General features: G+C 48.6%; 1 protein-coding gene across 18 annotated transcripts in view; it reads right to left on the bottom strand.

Annotated features, from left to right (window-relative positions):
* Nucleotides 1-20,509, bottom strand: part of TACC2 (transforming acidic coiled-coil containing protein 2) — a 227,539-nt gene that overhangs the window by 45,898 nt on the left and 161,132 nt on the right. For all 18 annotated transcript variants that reach the window (XM_043926874.1, XM_043926880.1, XM_043926884.1 and 15 more), the window contains one exon: nt 1,450-1,586. In XM_043926874.1, the coding sequence (XP_043782809.1) occupies nt 1,450-1,586 (137 nt within the window). The remainder of the gene's footprint in view (nt 1-1,449; nt 1,587-20,509) is intronic.

Raw genomic sequence — 20,509 nt, 5'->3', positions numbered from 1 at the left:
CCTTTTATTTTGCCATTCACCTGGCTCCTGGTTAGGGCAGGAGTCTGAACGGACACTGGCCCCCTCCTCCATTCCCCAGCCTCCATCCCTCACCTGGGGCAGCCTCCAAACACAGGTGTGTGGACATCCACTCTTATGTCCCAGCCCCAGACTTGGTTCCTTCTCAGTTAAAGGGTTCAAACATGGGCACAGTCAGCTTCGGGAAGATGAGACAGAAGAAGGGGACTGGGTGGGCCCAGGAAGCGGCTGCTCCCAGGTATCCAGGACATGGTTTGGGGAATCTCAGCTCTACAGACTTATTACTGTCAGGGCTGTGGCCAAGGAAGGCCAGAGTGGGGCTGTCTGAAGTTCAGGGTCCAGAGGAGGCAGTCCAGCTCTAGAGACGGCACCACCTGGCCCCCCAACTGGCATGGGGGGGCCATTTCTGAGACCACGTGGTCCCTTGGCCAGCCTGCGTGGACATTTCTGGGACCACCTGGCCCCAGACCAGCTCATGGGGTTCTTTCTGGCAATCTCCATCTCTCTCCAGGCCTCATGTTAAATTCTGATGCCCAAGGTGGTCCCACTCCTGCTGGTGTCACTGGAGGCTGCCCACAGATGACACCAGTCAGGTGGGGCCCGAGATCTGTCCTGTCATCCCCCATCCCCCACCCCCAGTAATCACTGCATCTGAAAGGTACATAAAATTCTTTAAGTCACACCAGGGAAGAAAGGATGTGCGGAAGTGATAGGAAATTTGGATAGTTTGAAGTTAATGAGGAATAAAGGAGTCACCCCTGTATAGATTCAACCACCCGTCACTTTCTCTTCTTGCCCATTTACTAATTATCATCCCCAAGCCAATGTGGGCTTTTGTTGTTCACTCAGTCGTGTCCAACTCTTTGTGATCCCGTGGACTGCAGCAGGCCAGGCTTCCCTGTCCATCACCATCTCCCAGAGTTTGCTCTAACTCATGTCCACTGAGTCAGATGTCATCCAACCATCTTATCCTCTGTCGTCCCCTTCTCCTCTCGCCTGTGTCCTTCAATAAAAAGGCAGGCCAGATGGGTGACCAGAACCAGTGCTCTTAAGGAGCCAGATATTAGAATCCAAGATTGCACCAGAAAATTCCAAGACCCCACTGTCCCATACAAACCCAGCTCTGGGGGTTGGTTGAAAGGCACCCAGAGTTAAATGCACTATTTCTTCAGAGGCCACCCCTAAACTTCTGCAAAGCAAACACAAAATAAGCCACAGTATTCCTGCATCCTCTGTTTTCACCTCATAAGACAAAGCCCAGCGCTGAGAGGCCCAGAGGCTGGGGATGACCTAAAGAGCTCCAGCGACAGTCCCTGGGGGTGGGTGCCCCCCCTCCAGCCGGGTCCCCAGAGGAGCTGCTGTGAGTGTCCCCCAGGGCTCAGCGGTAGGGCTGCTCCCACACCGCCCCAGGGGTGCCGGGCCCTTGGTTACCTGGTTCTTCCGGGGGAGGCTGCACGCTGACCTCAGGTTCTGCAATGACTTCGGGGGGTGGCGGGGGTGGGGCTGGTGGAGCTTTGACGGGGGTCGTGGACTCCGGAGTCTCAAATGCTTCTTCAGAGTCAGAACTCCTGATGGAGAGAGACGGGGAGAAGCACAGGTTAGACAGGGGCCGGGGCTGAGGAGCAGTGCACGGCCTAATGACCCCTCCCGGGACCACCGTAACCAGGCCCGCGGCCCAATTAAATGGTCCGGGGCCAGCCTCGAAGCAGCAGGCTTCCCAGGACTGAATCTCATTATCACCAGCTTTGGGCCCAAATGACAGAGTCTCTGAACTCAGCTCTACTCGAAATACACATTTCTGACCTCAGTGGCAAATACAACAGTAGAATCCTTTGATCAACTTTGGCACGTGTTACTTGGCATCAATTCAGTCAAACTGATAGGGAAGCATTCCCAGGGACACTTGGCGAAACTGTGGTTCCAACACATTCAAAGGACCCTCACTCCATGAAGCGGAATCTCATTCGGCCTCTTCCCCTCACCCCACCACTCTCTCCCACTGCTGTTCCTTCCCCAGCGCATCACATAACTTGTTATTATAGATGTATTCACTTTCTAATCATGTTAATTATATTTCTCCTCTACTGAGCTGAAAAGGCCAAGAGGGCAGCCTTTTTTGTCTTGTGTTTCTTCATCACTGCATGCCCAAGTCCAAACCAGGAGGCAGTGAATAAACATCTGTTAAGTCAGTGAAGGAAGGCATGAAAGCTGGCAAGTCAGTGGAGGATGTGTCAGAATAAAGCTCAAAGCACAGCCTGCTGATCCTAGCAGTATGAAAATCGCCCTTGCTGGTCTGCAGAGATAACTGTTCTCAAGGATTCTTCACCCAGAGAGGAACCAAAACCCCACCCAGAGGAATGCCCGCCACGCCACCCTGTAACAGGGGGAAGGTGCTCACACAGCTAAAAAAGCCTTATCCTGGCTCGAGAAAATCAAGGGCAGCCAGCCCTTCTCATCACCCTGCATCCACTAGGGACTCAATTTCGAGCCAGAAAGGATGAGGCGTCCCCAAATCATTGAGCCAGGCATGTGTCCTCAGGCTGGAGGGCAGCTTCTTACGGGCTCAGGAGGCGGAGGGGAGCGGTCCGTGGGCCTGGCTTCACCTCACTTTGAGGATCAGCAGCATCACCTGAGCTCACTCCCATCTCAGGATATTTTAAGTTGACCAAAATGCCATTTATTTATTTGCAACAAGGAAGGTAATTAACCAGACGGTGGATACTTAGGATTGCTGCTGGCACAAGCGACCCAGCAGGCAATTTGGCAGAAGATATATAATCAGAGAGCGATGCATCAGCTACGTGTGAAAGCTGAAACGCTCATAGAGCTGAACATCCACAAGGATCAAAGGACCAGTGTCCTCCGCAGAAGTCAGCATCTTCTAAAGACCGTCTGCCAGCCAGCAGAGAGCACCACGACCAACCAATCCCTCTGCAGTCAGCCAGGACAGGAGAAAAAGAGCCATTTGGTGAGTCTCCTTCAGAAAATCTCCACTGATGTTTTTACAACTTCTTTGTCAGAGACTCACTTTATCGGAGCCAAAGATTCCCCACTCCCATCCTTCCAAGGACCCTGACTCCTGCAACCAGCCACAGAGCTCTCCAGGGACACAAAGAGGTGAACAGAAACATCAGAGCTGCATTCGAGGGAATCCAATGAACTGAAGCCTGTTTACTATCAAACTTCACAAGACTTAATTTATACAAATGCAACAGGGGCCATACCAACTTTTACAAACACACATTAATATTAAAAGACTTAGCTTTCATTGGGGGCGGGGGTGGGGGCGGCACGGGAATTTAAGATCCATGTCTGGACAAATACAGATCTAGGTAGCTGAACTTTTGCAGAATCTTTACACTGGCGTGAAAAACACAAAGAAGTCATGCAACCAAACATCAAAGAGGAACAGTAGTTTAGATCTGCCTGGTGGGCTCTGGGTATAGACCTGGCCCCCGGTTTTGCATGCATCGGGGGCAATGTTGAAGATATGCACGCAGACAACTTGCCTCTTTCCTGGGTTTCCGTGAAGGACCCGCAGACTGGAATCCCCACTGCCGGTTACCGTCGTCCACATCCACCGGGCCCATTCCACCGGGGGCCATGTCCACCAGGAGGCAAAAGCCATTTCCGCTGAAGAACAGCTTCTGTCCCCAAACTTCCACCCCTAATTCCTTTGCCGATACGTCTGGGTTCTGAATCTCTTTACAATCTCACGAGAAACTTAGCCGCACCACCAGCCAGGGATAGGGATGCTCTGAGCTTCCCCAGCGCCCAGCAGAGATGCAGAGGGAGCTCTTCCCACGGCTTCTGCATCCCCGGGCTCTGGCGACGTGTGGCTTGAGAGCACAAAGGGCCCCTGATCTTTCCCAGCAGCATAAGCAAGCGACAGGGAGGGCCGAACGCTTGTGCATTCAAGCTGCTGAATTCCAATGAGGTCTCCCCAGCTCGCAGCTGCCCAGCGTGCACACCTGCTCAGAGGGGACCACTATTCACCAGGGCCCCGTGTGGGAGGCAGTGTCAGGGGAGGGCAAGGGTACACCAGGCTCCTTGTGAGGCTCCTCACCTGTTTACTACAAACCTTTTCTGCATCAAAACACCAGAGGCTACCAGGGACCCCTAGAATGGCATTCACTTCCAGCACCGCCTGTGCGCTCTTTTCATATTTTCACACCCTCCCCCAGGAGTGGAGAGCAAGTTAATTAGAGGAGGCGGACGGCGGCTTTTTTAATTAGCTCTTTTCTCCCTATTCGGTTTCTCAGGGAGGGCTCAGAAACATTCCCAAGAGCAGGGATTTCTGCAGTCCACCCACAAAGAGCCTGGACATAAACATAAAGCAGCATTCCAGAGTCCCAGTGCATGAAAGCAGCGCTCCTTGGCTGCACAATTATTTTTTCCTACAAGAAGAACTAAAAGTATGGGAAATTATTCTGCAAAGGCACCACACGTTTTTAAAATGAAAAAGCAAGTAATTTAATTTGCCAAGAAGCTGTGTCAGAAAGAAATGTGCCATTACAGTCTGCTAAAATGACTCTAAATTACAGGAAAATGTATTTACCAGGATATGCAAATACTAGGTTCTCCATAAGTAAATATGTAAATGAATGCAAATATAATAAGGTATATGCACTTCCATAGTGTAAAGGTGTACCTCTTAATGGCCGGGCATGAAATATAATGACTTTAATTCCCAGCATAAAGAGCATTCTAATAGCTATCATATGTTGAACTTTTTTGTTACATATCAAGCACCGAACTAGGCCATTTGCACATTTCTCTATAATCTACAAAAATATCCCGCTACTGGAGAGCAGGCCCGTTTTGCAGATGACACAGCTATGGCTTAGAGAGGCACACTCCTTAGCCCAAGGCCACCCAGTTAGTAAACTAGGGAAGTGCAGGACTCAAATCTAGAACTATCTGCCTCTACAATCTGTGCTGTCTTACTATCATCAGTGGCTTCTAAAGCTTTCCAGCAACAAAACTATTTTTCTAAATGCATCTTATGTGAATTTCCTATGCACAGAGAAAAGTAGTATTTCACTCACTTTATAAGGTCACTGTGTGATATAGTCTTATAAAGTCTATAGCCTTTCCTTTCCCTTCTCCAGGGGATCTTTCCAACACAGGGATCAAACCTAGGTCCCCCCGACTGCAGGCAGATTCTTTACCAGTTGAGCCACCGGGGAAGCCCAAGAACACTGGAGTGGGTATCCAATCCCTTCTCCAGCAGATCTTCCCAACCCAGGAATCAAACCAGGGTCTCCTATGCAGGAGTGCATAGCAGGCGGATTCTTTACCAGCTGAGCTACCAGGGAAGCTCAACATTGAGAACAATTATGCTATTTTTATGAACTTAAAAAATATGACCCTGAGGGTTGAGGATGCCAGCTGCAACCCTGGGTCTATTGATTTCTCTCCTGGTTGCACGTTATTAAGAGAAGTCCTGATGAGTAACCACGAACAGCACCTGTTTTGAACAGCCTGTACTGTGATCATGGGAGATTCTTTAATAAGGCAGTCAGGGCAGGAGAGCTACCTAACCAGGCAAGATCAAATTAATCTATCAGCACAAAAGGCCATGTGCTGGTGGCAGGCGATACACACAGCGTGTGTGCACAGAGAAGGGAAGATGGAAATGCCTAACTACGGGCGTATAGACTGCTGCCTGCTGAAATCCGAGTCTGCCAGGCTCCCTGAGGTGCTTGTAAAGTTTAAAAATATTTTCTCAAATATTTTTCTCAGCTTTTGGAAAGTCTCTATAGGACCTAAAGTCTCACCGAGCACGCTTTGAAAACCTCCTCCACACAACGAGGAACCCAGACCCTTCATAGCTGGCACCGTGCATCGAAACAGAGTATTTTATCTTTGTTTCGTTTTTTTTTTTGGGGGGGGGGAGTTGCCTTTATTAACTTTCACTTTGTATTGGGGTATAGCTGGTTAACAATGTAGTGATAGTTTCAGGTGAGCAGTGAAGGGACTCAGCCATACATCCACATGTATCCACTCTCCCCCAAACTTCCCTTTCATCCAGGCAAAAGAGAGTATTTTATGGCAGCTGTCCCCAAACCCTGAGGCCTATTAACCCATAGTTTTGCTTTGGTTTAAACATACTACGTTTTATTTCTGTAAACAACAAGAGTGAAGGAGCATAAGATCAACATCCACATAATAATAACATAATATAATAAAGTTATATAATATAGACATAGTTAGTATAATACAATACTGGGCTTCCCTGGTGGCTCAGATGGTAAAGAATCTGCCTGCAATGTAGGAGACCCAGGTTCGATCCCTGGGTTGGGAAAACCCCTGGAGAAGGGAATGGCATACACATGCATACAATATACACAAATATATGTGTGAATGTGTGTATCTACAAAGAAAATATTGGAACCTTTTAATAAAGAACTATAAATGCCATCTTCCAGCAAATCATTAGCTGGCTTGTTGTTCATGGTCAGTCGTGCCCAACAACTCTTTGCGACCCCATGGACTCCAGCACGCCAGGCTTCCCTGTCCTTCACCATCTCCCGGAGTTTGCTCAAACTCACACCCATTGAGTCACTCACGCCACCCAACCATCATATCCTCTGTTGTCCCCTTCCCCTCCTGCGCTCAATCTTTCACGTTTTGCTTAAGCTTTACTACAGATCATTCAAGGGTTCGAGAGAACAAATTTCAGAGAACATAGACTCTTTCACCTTCAAAGCAGGAAGAAAATTTAGAGACTATTTCCTACTTCAATACACTTATCACATCTTTTTATGCAGGTGAGGAAACTTAGGCCTGGAGAGCTGAAGTGCTTCCCAAGGCCCATTCCTGGCAGAAGTCCCATGGAACTGGGCCTGCCTGCATGAAACTGCTGCCAAATAAGAGCTTTAGTTCTAAATATAACTAATATAATTAATATAATATAATTAATGCCCCTCCTATTCTGGAAATCTAAAATTACTCATACTTACAGGATATCAGACAGTGATTATCAAAATACAGTTTGAGCTTAAAGACGGCTAAAGGAAAGGCGGGGGGGGGGGGTCCCACATGAGCATCAATTTCTAGAGCAACTCCTCAGAACTCCAGTTTGCACTTCTCACCGTGAAAGCAATTCAGGGGCTGTTAGTTCTTGCCACCACCCACCAAGAGGAAAAGGACACAGTGCAGACACTTGAGAGGTGGGGGGGTCGTCCCAGGACACAACCCCAGCCTCTGAGCTCCTGGGGGAACCACCTGAGCAAGAAGTGTGAGCGCCCCTTCTGGTGGTCCTCCCCGTCGAAGACAAACCCAGGGAAAGGCAGAGTGTGGGCCCAAAGCCTGGCCAGGGAAGAGGGCTTTCGTCCTCCGGGCCAGAAGACCAACTGCCATCCCAGAGACAGAGGGAGACCTTCCAGGAAGGAACCCGGGCTCTTGGCGCATCAGACCACTTCATTCATCTCTGCACCTCGTGTAAGAATCTGATGCATTTGTGAGTGGCGGATATCTTAGAAACTGCTGTGCCCTAAATTCTATTCATCAGAATATTCCGCTGTGACAACCTTGTCAAGAAAATCTGTCTCTGCCCCAGTGTGCACGCACACGCACACACACACACACACGCACACGCACACACACGCACACACACACGCACACACACACACGCACGCACACACACATACACGCACGCACACACACGCACACACACATACACACACGCGCACACATACACACACACGCGCACACACACGCACGCACACACACACACACACACACATACACACACACGCACACACGCACACGCACACACATACACATACACACACGCACACACACACATACACGCACACGCACATACACGCACGCACACACACACACGCACACACACACACGCACATACACGCACACATACACACACACGCACGCACGCACGCACACACACACACGCACACACACACATACACACACACACACACACGCACGCACACACTCTTCCCTCTTGCTTAAAACAACTTGGCCACACTGGTCATTTTTTTCAGGCTGACAGAAAAGCGTCTTTCGCTTTAATTTCCCCATCCTGGATATAGAAACAGGCTTTTGCTCAGCAACATGACTCCTCAGTAAATCAGTAAAGGGAGACTGTGATTTCGACACAGTCAAAGGCTGAGATGCTTCCTGGTCTGTCAGGTGACCAAGGAGCCCACAGTCAGGTGCCGTCTTCTGTGAGCACAGCTCCCAGGCATCCTAGCCAGGCAGCTAGAATATTCCAGCCTGATACTCTAGGGAAAGTCCCACTGATGCTGACACCTGCATCCTAAGATTCCCAGTACCTAGCATGCGTCGGGTTATAAGGCAGATTTATTTTCAGATTCAAGTAGCTTTCACCTGGTGGTTACGATGAGAGGTCAGCACGGTTCCCACAGGTATCAACACACTGGCTGCCTCTGGGACAGGCTGCAGCCCCGACAAGGGAAATGCAATCACAAAGGGGAAGACTATCCTCAGAGACAGAGGAGTCCCGTAGACCTGGTGATGGCCAGTTGTGAACTGACTAAAGTGAGAAACAGGAACTAAGTAGATAACTAAAGCAACAGTGGAATTTATTAAAAGGCTATAGCGGCTGAGGAGTCAGACTTGAAGAGACAGGGATAAGCATCCAATTGGCCCACGTTGGGTCGTATGTTCATCATTTAGCTAGAAGAAGGTGTGAGTGCTGAGTGCTCGGTCACTAAATCGTGTCCAACTCTTGTGACCCCATGGACTGTAGCCCGCCAGGCTCCTCCATCCATGGGATTCTCCAGGCAAGAATACTGCAGTGGGTTGCCATTTCCTCCTCCAGGGGATCTTCCTAACCTGGGGATCAAACTCACATCTCCTGTGTCTCCTGCATTGATAGGCAGATTCTTTACCACTGAGCCACCTGGGAAGCCCAGAAAAGGGTGAGGAACCCTAGTAAATAAGCAACCCATAACACCCCCTGGAGAAGGAAATGGGAACCCATTCCAGTATTCTTGCCTGGAGAATCCCATGGACAGAGGAGTCTGGTGGGCTACAGTCCCTGGGGTTGCAAAAGAGTCAGACATGACGTAGCACAATCCAGACTCAATGGAATGGGGGAGATAGACTGTCCCCCAAAGAAATCAGAAGTTGGAATGAATGGAACACAGTCCACAAGCTCTCACTTCACTATAACTATGTCACTTGCTGTAACTGTGTCAGCTTGGACAAGTCACTTGACCTTCCAGGCCCTTGGATTGTTGCCCAGTAAGTGGGGATAAAAACGGTGAGGATACTGCTTTCCCCTTATTACTGCAGCCCCGATTCTTTATTTTTAATCTTTATTTATTTATTTGGCTGCACCAGGTCTTAGTTGTGGCACGTGGGATCAAGTTCTCTGACAAGGAATCAAATCTGGGCCCCCTGCGCTGGGAGCTCAGATCCTGAGTCCCTGTTACCAGCAGGGACGTCCCTGCAGCTCCGGTTCTGCCCTTGGCTTCCAAGCATTAGAGAGTCTGGGAAATGTGACTTGCTAGCTAGTTAAGACTCCATCTGGTCAGAGGTCCCGAGTTAGGCGTGAAAGAAGAATCTGGAGGCCACATAGAGAGTGGGACGGCTGTCCTGCCAAGTGGTCTGTGGGCACAAGTGTATCCAGGAGAATGTGGACCCTCCCGGAGCTGCCCCGAGCTGGACTTCACCCTTCCACTGAGGTGCACACAACCCACCTCGCCAGGGACGGGAAGAAGGCTTGCTGTGGCATTGTACACATGTGGCTGTGTACACAGGTGCCCAATGAACCCTGCTACCCCCTCCACACACACACACACACACACACACACACACACACACACAACACAAGCTTTGAAACTGACTTAACTGCAATGACACCAAGCACTTAGCAAAGGGTAAGGGACTCACTAGTGGCCTCAGGCCCCACTGCAGGTGGTAAAGAATCAACACTGAACGGGCTCTGGGCTCTTGATGCCACAGATTTGTAACTGGATCGTGTTGTGCCTTCCTGGAGAAAGGCCAGACTGACTCAAGTCTTAGGAAAAATAGAGAGAGAAGGGACTCAGGCAGCCCTTTTGTATTCTTGCTTTCATACACTGATAGCCCTGAAATCCCATCTTTGTACCCTAACTCTTTGCTTGAGTAACCTAAATTGGCAGCTGTAAACTCAGATTCTCAAAAAAATCTAACTGGAAATAAGACATTTATGGTGATCGAAGTCGCTGAGTCGTGTCCAACTCTCTGTGACCCCATGGACTGCAGCCCTCCAGGCTCCTCTGTCTGTGGAATTCTCCAGGCAAGAATACTGGAGTGGATTGCCATTCCCTTCTCCAAAGACATTTATGGATGCTACTGAAAGGAAAAAAAAAAAAAAACAGATTGTAAAAGACATAAGGCGGAGCTTCGAACGGACTGTCATTTAAAAGTCCTTCTCTTCTCTCTAACAAGAACTACAGAACACCCTACCCTAGTGAGAAGCCACTCAACATGCAGGCAGTATCTTGAGCTGGCCAAGAGATAGCTAGCTTCCAAGAAAATACAAAAATGTCTCTGCTCAACCAAGTCATATGACCCAGAGCTTGCACTAAAGCTCTGGCACTCAGAGAAACCTCTCCTGGTCTTGTTCGACAATATACTTAGCTTTCTTTCATATACTATCCCAACAGTTGGTGCTATGGACAGAATGTGTGTGTCTCTCCAAATTCACATCGAAACCTTATCCTCGAGGTTTCGGTATTAGGAGCTGGGTCCTTAGCAGGTGATCCGGACATGAAGGTGGAGCCCTCGGGAATGGGACTAGTGCCCTTATAAAAGACCCCAGAGAGCTCCCAGCCCCTTCTGCCCCGTGAGGACTCAGTGAGGGGACATCCAGACACCACATCTGTCCATGCTTTGAGCGTGGACTTTCCCACTCCAGAACTGCAACATTTGCTGTTTAAGCTCACCGGCCTATGGTAATTTTTACAGCAGCCCAAAAAAAGACAATTCAATAATCTGGTTTCTGAAATCAAAACAAATTAGAAGACAAAGGGTGCTGTTAAAAACAGGCAGATAAATAACATCTATAAAGAATAAGTGAAAAAAAAGAGACAGAAAAACGATAGGAGAGGATGTAAAAACTCTAAAGGAGCAGTCAAGTCTGGTCAAGCACTAGGACTTCCGCCAGCACCTGGTAAGTATTAATAACAGACCCCCCCCTCAGAATCACACGCTGTTTACATGTACAGTCAGGAAAACTGCAAGCTAAATAATAAGTAGAAAAAGACAACAGATTAAGGAATGTACAAACAGTATGAGCTTATTTTGGATACAATAATTATATATAAACATAAACAAATACACATAAACACATGTATATTTAATACCTATCTACCAATCCATCAGGGCTTCCCTGGTGGCTAAGACGGTAAAGAGTCTGCCTGCAATGCAGGAGACCCGGGTTCAGTCCCTGGGTTGAGAAGATCCCTTGGAGAAGGAAATGACAAACCACTCCAGTATTCTTGCCTGGAAAATCCCATGGATGGAGGAGCCTGGCAGGCTACAGCCCATGGGGTTGCAAAGAGTCAGACAAGACTGAGCAACTTCACTCACTACATACCTGTGCAGAGACAAATATATACATATACAGGCAACATATACACAGGAGTCCTGGGTTGGGAAGATCCCTGGGAGAAGTGAAAGGCTACCCCACTCCAGTATTCTGGCCTGGAGCATTCCATGGACTATACAGTCCATGGGGTCGCAAAGAGTCGGACAAGACTGAGTCACTTTCAAGGCTAGGCAACATATATATGTTGTGACTGTAATCAGAAAAAGATGTTTAAACGGGAGGACACATTTGGCTGGGTATAGGGGAAGATGCAGGCCGGAACAGGGCGGAGCCCGACCACGCTGCTGGGAACACCTGGGATCTTTCCAGATCTGTTTGGCTTGTTCTTCCAGATCTCATTCTGGTCCAGGACACAAGGAATAGACCACAGCTGGGGTCTGAGTAGCTGGATTATGTCCAGGTGACACCGGTAGAAGGGAAGGAGCTGACAGGAGCCTGGAGAAAGCAGACGGGCAGCCAGAGTGCAGCACCACGCCCACCCCACCCCCACTGCACTGCTCGGGCCGACAAGCCCACCTGGGGCCGACATGCCCACCTGGGGGCAAGCCCCCCGGGGCTCCACCGCAGGGGTGCCGTGGGGCCACAGTCCAGTGCTCCCACAGCCTGCAAGAAGCTCCCATCCTTCCGCGCTCTTGCACTCAACAAGCATTCTTCTGGTAACAAGGATGGGGATGCCCCCACCAGGGACTCCGAGGCCTAGGCTGCTCATCTCAGCCGACACTGTGCAATTAGCACCTCGGAATGTCCTTCTCCACCCTGTCACGTGATCCTCACAACAGGGCAGGCGTGTGGACTTCACTCCATGCCAATTTCAGCAGGACCCCTCAGGGGCTGGGCACCTGGGCAGCTGAGTCAGACCTGCTTCCCACTCTCAAGGCTCAGTGACTTGTCAAAGGCAAGACTGGAGCATGTGTCCTCCATCTCTCACCCTAACCCAGCAACCATCCTCCACATCCTAGAGGCTCCTGGGCATCGACAGGCTGTGCTCCTCACGTGCAAGTCAGTCCCTGGTACATTTGTATGCTGCCGGTTTCCCAGAGCATCCTCACTTCCAAGGTGACAAATGAAACGGAGTTTCTGCATCTGGATCCATAACCGGCCACTGGGGGCAGCCAGCAGGGCCAGCCTGGGCCTCCTGCCTCTGCACACCCCTCCCCCTCCTTTCGTTTGTTTTTTAGTTGCTAAGTCATGCCTGACTCTTTTACAGTCCCATGTTCTGTCCATAGGATTTTTCAAGCAAGAAGACTGGGATGGGTTGCCATTTCCTTCTTCACCCCTTCCTTTTGGCCATACCTTAATCCCCTCCCTCGTTCAACCAGCAGGTGTCTAAGCTTAAGGTTCTGGGAACCTACAGGGAGTGATGAGGGGAGGTCACGGGCCACCCAGACCTCTGGGGTCAGGAAAGTGGCCTCTGCCAGGGATCAGAACAGTGACCCTGAGTGAGGCACGTAGAGACCCTGAGGTTCCGACAACTGAGCACTTCCGAGTGCCTCCAGAAGTAGTTTGGGTTTTGCTGTATTTCTTTTATCTGAACAAACATGTTCCACAGTCGCTTTCTGCTAAGCAGAAAGATGCATTCGCCAGAAAACCTCTTCTTCCCCAGCTCTGCGAAATGAATGATAACTTGTGGTCCTCTGTGGGTCTTGATGAGCCTTAGTCATGATGCTGCGCATAGAAACAGATGCACAAACCTGGACTCAGCATGGAGTGGCCAGAATACTTAGGTAAAAAGTCCAACATTTTAAAAGTTTTAAAAGCTCACTTTTTACCACAGTCTGCAAACAGTGCTTCTGTACAACAGAGAGGAGGACTTCAATCTTTTGTCCCTTTCTTTCCCATCTCTTTACACAATAAAAAGTAGAAAGAACAGCTTGTAAACAGCAAGCCAGTTGCAGAGAATAAGTATTGTTCAACGCCTTGAAAATGTGCTTTTCCCTTGAGGCACTGCCTGTTTCAGTTTATCGTCACGCCCTTTCCACTCATACATAATGCAGCGACATCAATCCAGTCTTTGACCCACTTATTAAAAATTCTGAACTGATGAAAGCTAAATGAAAGCACTTTCTTCACGTATAATATATGAATTTATGATTCTGATCATTTCATAAACAAACACAGCAGAACACGCACCAAATACACAAAATGAGGTCAACAGATTTGGTTCCAAAATTCCTGCTCTGCCACCTGTTAAACAAACTCAGGACAGTTTCCGTAACATCTCCAGGGCCTCGGTCTCCTTGTCTATGCAGTGTTGGTAGTAGCGGGTAATAGGTGGTGTACCACCAGCCACATGGGATGGCTTTGGGAAGTGAGTTTATACCTGGAAAGTGCCACGCACAAGGCCAGGAAGTTAGAAGATATTTACCCTTTGCCAGTCCTCAAAGTGTTAAAATTCTACAACCAAGATCATTATATCCACCACCTAAACATAATCAGAGAATTAGAATAAGTTAGAGAAACACTAAGCGTAGTCTTCTTTTCTTAAAAGCCCCCCGTAGTCAGGGAACAGCTGTACCAGTGATTTCTGAGTTTACAGAGTCATGAGAAAAGAGTGTGATTTTCTTGCTCTTCCCACACACCTAACACCAACCCCCAACCCCAGACAAGCACTGCTAAAATGGCTGTGGGCGAGGAATTGTAAAATGAAGCAAGAAACTCCCCTCGAATATTTACTGAATTAATTCACAGCCACTGGGAGAGGATCTGTAATCAACAAAATAGAGGACGTGCTGACACTGGTTTGTTTCAGGCTCTGGGCTGCACTTGGAGCTTCTCTCTCTCGCGTTCCCTAGAAGGCAGGCTTCTTAGAGACAGACATGAAGAAGGAGGAAGGACCCAGTCCCCACAGAGCTGGGGAAAGAAGGTTCCGGACAGAGGGAACCACCAGATGAAGTGCCCGAAGGTGAGGAGTTTGCCAAGGGCAAGGAACGGGGCTAAGGCCCCAGATCTGAGCACAGTGGGTGGGTGGGAGAAGAAGGTTGGCTTGAAGAGCTGGACACTGGTCAAGGGTTCTACTCAGGGCAAGGGCTCACCTTGACTCATGTTTTTATGTTTGTTTGCTTGTTTAAGTTTTTTTTGTTGTTGTTGATGTAGATCATTCTTAAAGGCTTCCCTCATGGTTCCGAAGGTAAAGAATCTGCCTGCAATGCAGTAGACCCGGGTTTGATCCCTGGATGGGGAAGATCCTCTGGATTAGAAAATGGCAATCCACTCCAGTATTTTTGCCTGGAGAATCCCCATGGACAGAGGAGGCTGGGGGGCTACAGTTCACGGGGTCACAGAGCCGGACACGACTAAACGACTAACACATTTCTACTTTCACTTTCACTGGTAAAGTCTTTATTGAATCTGTTCTGTTTTGGGCCCCGAGGCATGTGGGATCTTAGTTCTCAGACCAGAGATGGAACCCGAATCCCCTTCATTGGAGGGCAAAGTCCCAACCGCTGGACAGCCAAGGAAGTCCCTGGTTTATATTTTTAAAAGGTCATTCTGAAGAGACTCATCAACTTAGAGAACAAACATATGGGTGTCAGTGTGGGAAGGGATAGTTAGGAAGCTTGGGGTGGACATGTACACACTTGTATATTTAAAATGGATAACCAACAAGGACCTACTGTACCGCACGTGGACGCCAGTGTTCTGCGGCAGAGAGGCGAGTTTGGGGGAGAATGGATACATGTATCTGAACGGCCCAGTCCCTTCCCCGTTCACTTGAAACTATCACAACGTTGTTAAATAGGCTATGTTAGCTGCTCAGTCGTGTCCAACTCTTGTGACCTCATGGACTGTAGCCCGCCTGGCTCCTCTGTCCATGGATTTCTCCAGCCAAGAATACTGGAGTGGGTAGCCATTCCCTTCTCCTGGGGATCTTCCTGACCTAGGGATCGAACCCGAGTCTCCTGCACTGCAGCCAGATTCTTTACCACCAAGCCCACCTGGGAAGCTGCAATACAAAATAAAAAGATTTTTTAAAAAAGGTCATGTGGTTGTTCAGAGAACAGCAGCAGAGGCAGAAGTAAGGTGGGGGGAGGGGGAGATGATCAGATCTTCAAAGAGATAGTAGAATCCAGAGAAGAAGGGCTCAGCCCAGCAGATGAGCAAGGACCACGGTGGTGGGCAATGGCCAGAGCTTCCCAGGTGCCTGTGGGAAGTTCAGAGCCGGCTGTCAGGGATGGAGCAGAGAACGCTTTCAAAAACTCCTGGTTAAACCTGTCTTTTTAATTGCACCGTAACAGATACAAGGAAAGAGTTTTTCTTGACTTCGAGAGACTCTGAATCATCTTTTACACCAGTTGATATACTAAGAAAAATAGCAGAGTCATATTACTAGTTTAAATATGACAAGGCTGATAAGTAACCTCAGATTTCAATTATGTATAACAAAGCTCCAACGAACAACACAGTCTCCCTCATCAAACAGGCAAACTGTCTCAAAGTTAAGGTATTTGTGACAATAAGCCAATTGGGTTAAAATAGACTCTCAGGGCTGGCCTTCCTGCCACAAACAACTCAATTTCATGATAAAAGGACCAGAACATGGTGTAAATCTGACCACAGTCACCGGTTATTTCTGTCCATCTTGCCTTCCAGCCCAATCACTTATAAGCATGCTCCAGCCTCCTCCCTCTCTTATTTTTAGGGCAAGATGTTAAAGGCCAGCTTTGTGCTTTGTTTTTCAAATCTCTTGCATCAAAGGCTCAGAGTTCTCCATTATCTCAAGGCTCCTGCTATGTAAAAGTCCTGTGCTTCTGGTTTCAGCTGAAAATCTTAAGGTAAGATGAATTAAATAATTAGGGGCTTATCTCTTCTTTTCTTTGTCTCAGGATATGTGGATGGATGAAGCCACAGGACACATGAGTGGATTAAGCATTAGAAGAAAATCAAAGAATCAGGAATTTCCTTCAAGCCAAGGCTGGGGGGAGCATGAATGGAGAAAATGATACATTTTGCCCAAAACTAAGATGGAAAAGCTCTGACTCTAGACATTTCCACACTTGAACTTCCTTCAAAAAACAGCAGAGGGGTCTCATTTGCTTGGCTTGGGTGATGAGGATCAGTGGGACCACTGAGAGAACTGGTCAGCTGAGATCACACTCCTGGATGAAAACCCACCAACCGAATTCTCATTCCACAGCCACTAACCTCAAGTAAACAGAAATCTTACAACAAAGACATCAGGGACAGAAAAAGAGCATTTCAGCCAAAGAATGAAAAGTACTCGGATATGGAAAAATAATCAGATGCTTCCTAAGCACCATTTCAAGACGGAGGCCCCACAAACCCTCAATTTCCCCCTTAGACACTATTTTCATCCTAGGCCTTGGAAATCAGGAAATCAAGTCCTGAATATTCACTGGAAGGACTGATGCTAAAGCTCCAATACTTTGGCCAACTGACTCATTAGAAAAGGCCCTGATGCTGGGAAAGATTGAAGGCAGGAGGAGAAGGGGATGGCAGAGGATGAGGTGGTTGGATGGCATCATCGACTTGATGGACATGAGTTTGAGTAAACTCCAGGAGTTGGTGATGGACAGGGAAGCCTGGCGTGCTGCAGTCCATGGGGTCACAAAGAGTCAGACACGACTGAGCGACTGAACTGACTGAGGCCTTGGAAGCAATGCCTCAGAATGAGCCAAAAGGAGAGTGAGAAGGGGCGGGTATTTGTCACTCAGAACAAGGACTCCAGGGGCACAAACGCTTGCCTCTGAGCCCGTAATAGATGCTTGTCTAAGGGATGCCTGGAGGTCCACTCATCCATCTTTTTTTTAAGACTTTTTTTTGATGTGAATCATTTTAAAGTCTTTATTGAATCTGTTACAATACTGTTTCTGTTGCGTGTTTTGGCATTTTGGCGATGAGGCACGTGAGATCTGACCAGGGATGGAATCCACACCCCCTACTGGAGGATAGAGTCCTAAACATTGGACCACCAGGGAGGTCCCTTACCCATCTTATCATGGGATATCCAGTGCTCTCCACCTTAAGATGTTCCAGGTCCCAGACAAGAGAAGATGAAGACTCACTCCTAACACATGGACACGCTGTCAACAGGGTCCATGGAGATCTCGCAGACATGGAACACTGCTCTGTCATGTCCCCAGCCCCACTGAAGGCTGAGGTCTCCAGCCTGGTGTCTCGGACGCCCAGGTGCTTGGCTGGGGTGTGTGGCATCGTCCTCCCCAGCAGATATGGGCTCCCTGCAACCCCTGGCCCCCAACTCCTCATGTGTAGCCATCACTCTGTCACGTGGGTCTTTTCTATCTTACAACTTGACTGCTCCAATTTCATAGACTTTCATCCCCAGGTTCCTTTTCTTACCAATAAAAGGTTACATCTGGGTGTGGGGGAGATATTCCCCAGGGCCCCTGATATTTGGGCAATCCATACCATCTCCAGGAAAGCCTGTACCCATTTACCCCTACATCTCTGGCCCAGTCCACCCACCACCGTAGGCATTTAAGCCTCAAGGTTTAGAAGGGGTGGTCACATTTGGAGAAGTGGGAGAAAGCCAACATCCAGGAAATTACAAATATCATGTCACGTCATAGTATGTTGTTATTGTTCAGTCCCTCAGTCGTGTCCGGTTCTTTGCGACTGTAGCAAAGTCAACCCCATAGACTGTAGCACTCCAGGCTTTCCTGTCCTTCACCATCTCCCAGAGTTTGCTCAAACTCATGTCCATTGAGTCGATGATGCCACCCAGCCATCTCATTCTGTCATAGTGTACATTAATACTTTGAGCACAGACTGGGAAATATAACATGTAATATATAATATAACAGAGAAGTAAAGAGCAGTATTAAGGCTCCTCCTTCCCGGCAGGCTGGCTCTAAGATTTAGCATCTTCTTTTCCACTTCACAAGCACTAAGGGGTTTTCCTGTTGTTGTAAACCATTCAGACAAGTGATATTAATGTAGGGCGCTAGTGGTAAAGAACCCGTCTTAATGTCCCTTCCAATGCAGGAGACATAAGAGATTTCAGGTTTGATCCTTGGGTCAGGAAGATCCTCTGGAGGAGAGCGTGGCAACCCACTCCAGTATTCTTGCCTGGAGAATTCAATGGACAGAGGAGCCTGGCGGGCTACAGTCCATTGGTTTGCAAAGACTCAGGCACAACTAAAGTGACTAAGGATGCACACATGTGCTACACAAGGTACTGGCATTTCAGGGCTTTATTCAATAGACTTCAAAGGAACTATGAAATGAAGTGAAGTGAAAGTCGCTCAGTCATGACCGACACTTTGCAACCCCATGGACTATACAGTCTATGGAATTCTCCAGACCAGAATACTGGAGTGGGTAGCCTTTCCCTTCTCCAGGGGATCTTCCTAACCCAGGGATCGAACCCAGGTCTTCTGCATTGCAGGCGGATTCTTTACCAGCTGAGCCACAAGGGAAGCCCCAAAGGACCTAATGCTATATTCAAACCCACAAAAAGACAGGAACATTTCATATAATTTCTTCACATATATTCTCTTTCTTAAATGCAGAATTCTTTTGCAACAAGAAGGGGATAGGGTGTTAACCCCATTTCATGGATGTCATAACCAAGCTGGCAATGCCTTGCATCTAGGAACCGGGAACGGGTCTGCATTGCAGGCAGTGGTCCACTAACTGTTTCTTCAGGTGGTATTTGTTACCTTTGATGTATTTGTTACCCTGACCCCAGACAGTCCCCGGAGCCCAGGGGCAGGGCCAGGCGATACAGACAGACTCACACAGAGAGGGCAGACAGCAGAGAGGCTGCCCGCTGCAGCCTCTACCCACTGTCTTATCGGGACCAGGTGGCCAGTGACCTCAGGGCTATGACTCAATCCTCCGGTGGCCTTGGAGGCTGCGGGCAGCCCCAATTCCACGCAGTCTGGCGGGTGGTAAGAGCTATGCCCTGCAGTGGGGCCAGCGATCATGGTGTATGGTCCACAGAGTGGGCTCAGACCCGTTCTCCCTCATCTGTTATTGGAACAGTTGGGTGTGGGGGCCGTGGAGAACAAGCACCTCTCCACTTCTGACGTCCAGCTTCTCCATCCTCAAGGCAGCACGCTGAGCACCACCTTTCCCCAGAGTCGGCCTTGCCCTTCTCACCTGGCGGTCCTTCCCACTGACCCCACCGTGGCGTATCCCCCAGAAACATCAGCAGCGAGTCTCTGGGGAAATCACAGATAGAAGCTTCCGGCCACACATGACTACGCTCCTCTTGCTCCTTACCTCTCCAGGTGCCTGGGGTCTTCTTCCAAGCCTGGCCCTGGGACCCCGAACATACTCACCAGGCACCAAAACACCCAGGAGTCGTCCCAGGAGCAGGCTCACCTCGCACAACACCCCTGTTAGGGCCCCAGACACAAGCTGAGCCACTGAAGGTCAGTTCATCAGTCAAGTGAGGACCAGCCCAGAGGACTACCACCCCCCCGCCCCATCTCCCTACCTCCCAGAGGGGTCGGAACCCCACCAGCTGATAGCCCATGAGGCATCCCGAGGCTAGAGGGGCAGCTCCAGGAGGAACTCAGCTGCTGTAGATCAAAGAAGGTGAGTCTAAAAGCTACAAACTCTGATGCTTTAAATTATTCAGATCTTTGGCCAGTTTTTTTTTTTTTTTTGGCGGGGGTGGGGGGGTGGGGTGGGGGAGGAGATCCCTTTTTCTAAGCTATCCTGATAATGACCACCTGTCAATTACAGGAAACTTTTCCTCCTTTCTATTTATTTATTTTTTTGCTCTGAACCTTTATTTTATCTTTTAAGCCATTTTTTAAAAATTGAAGTATAGTTATATGAATAATTTACAAAGTTGTATTCGTTTTAGGTATATAGCAAAGTGATTCGGTTACATACACATCTATATACATTCTTTTTCCCTTATAGGTTATCACAAGACAATGAATATAGTTTCCTGTGCTATGTACAGTG

The sequence above is a fragment of the Cervus elaphus genome, chromosome 15 (genome assembly GCF_910594005.1).
Source record: "Cervus elaphus chromosome 15, mCerEla1.1, whole genome shotgun sequence".
Classification (NCBI taxonomy): Eukaryota; Metazoa; Chordata; class Mammalia; order Artiodactyla; family Cervidae; genus Cervus; species Cervus elaphus.
This window is presented reverse-complemented; position numbering and strand designations above follow the sequence as displayed.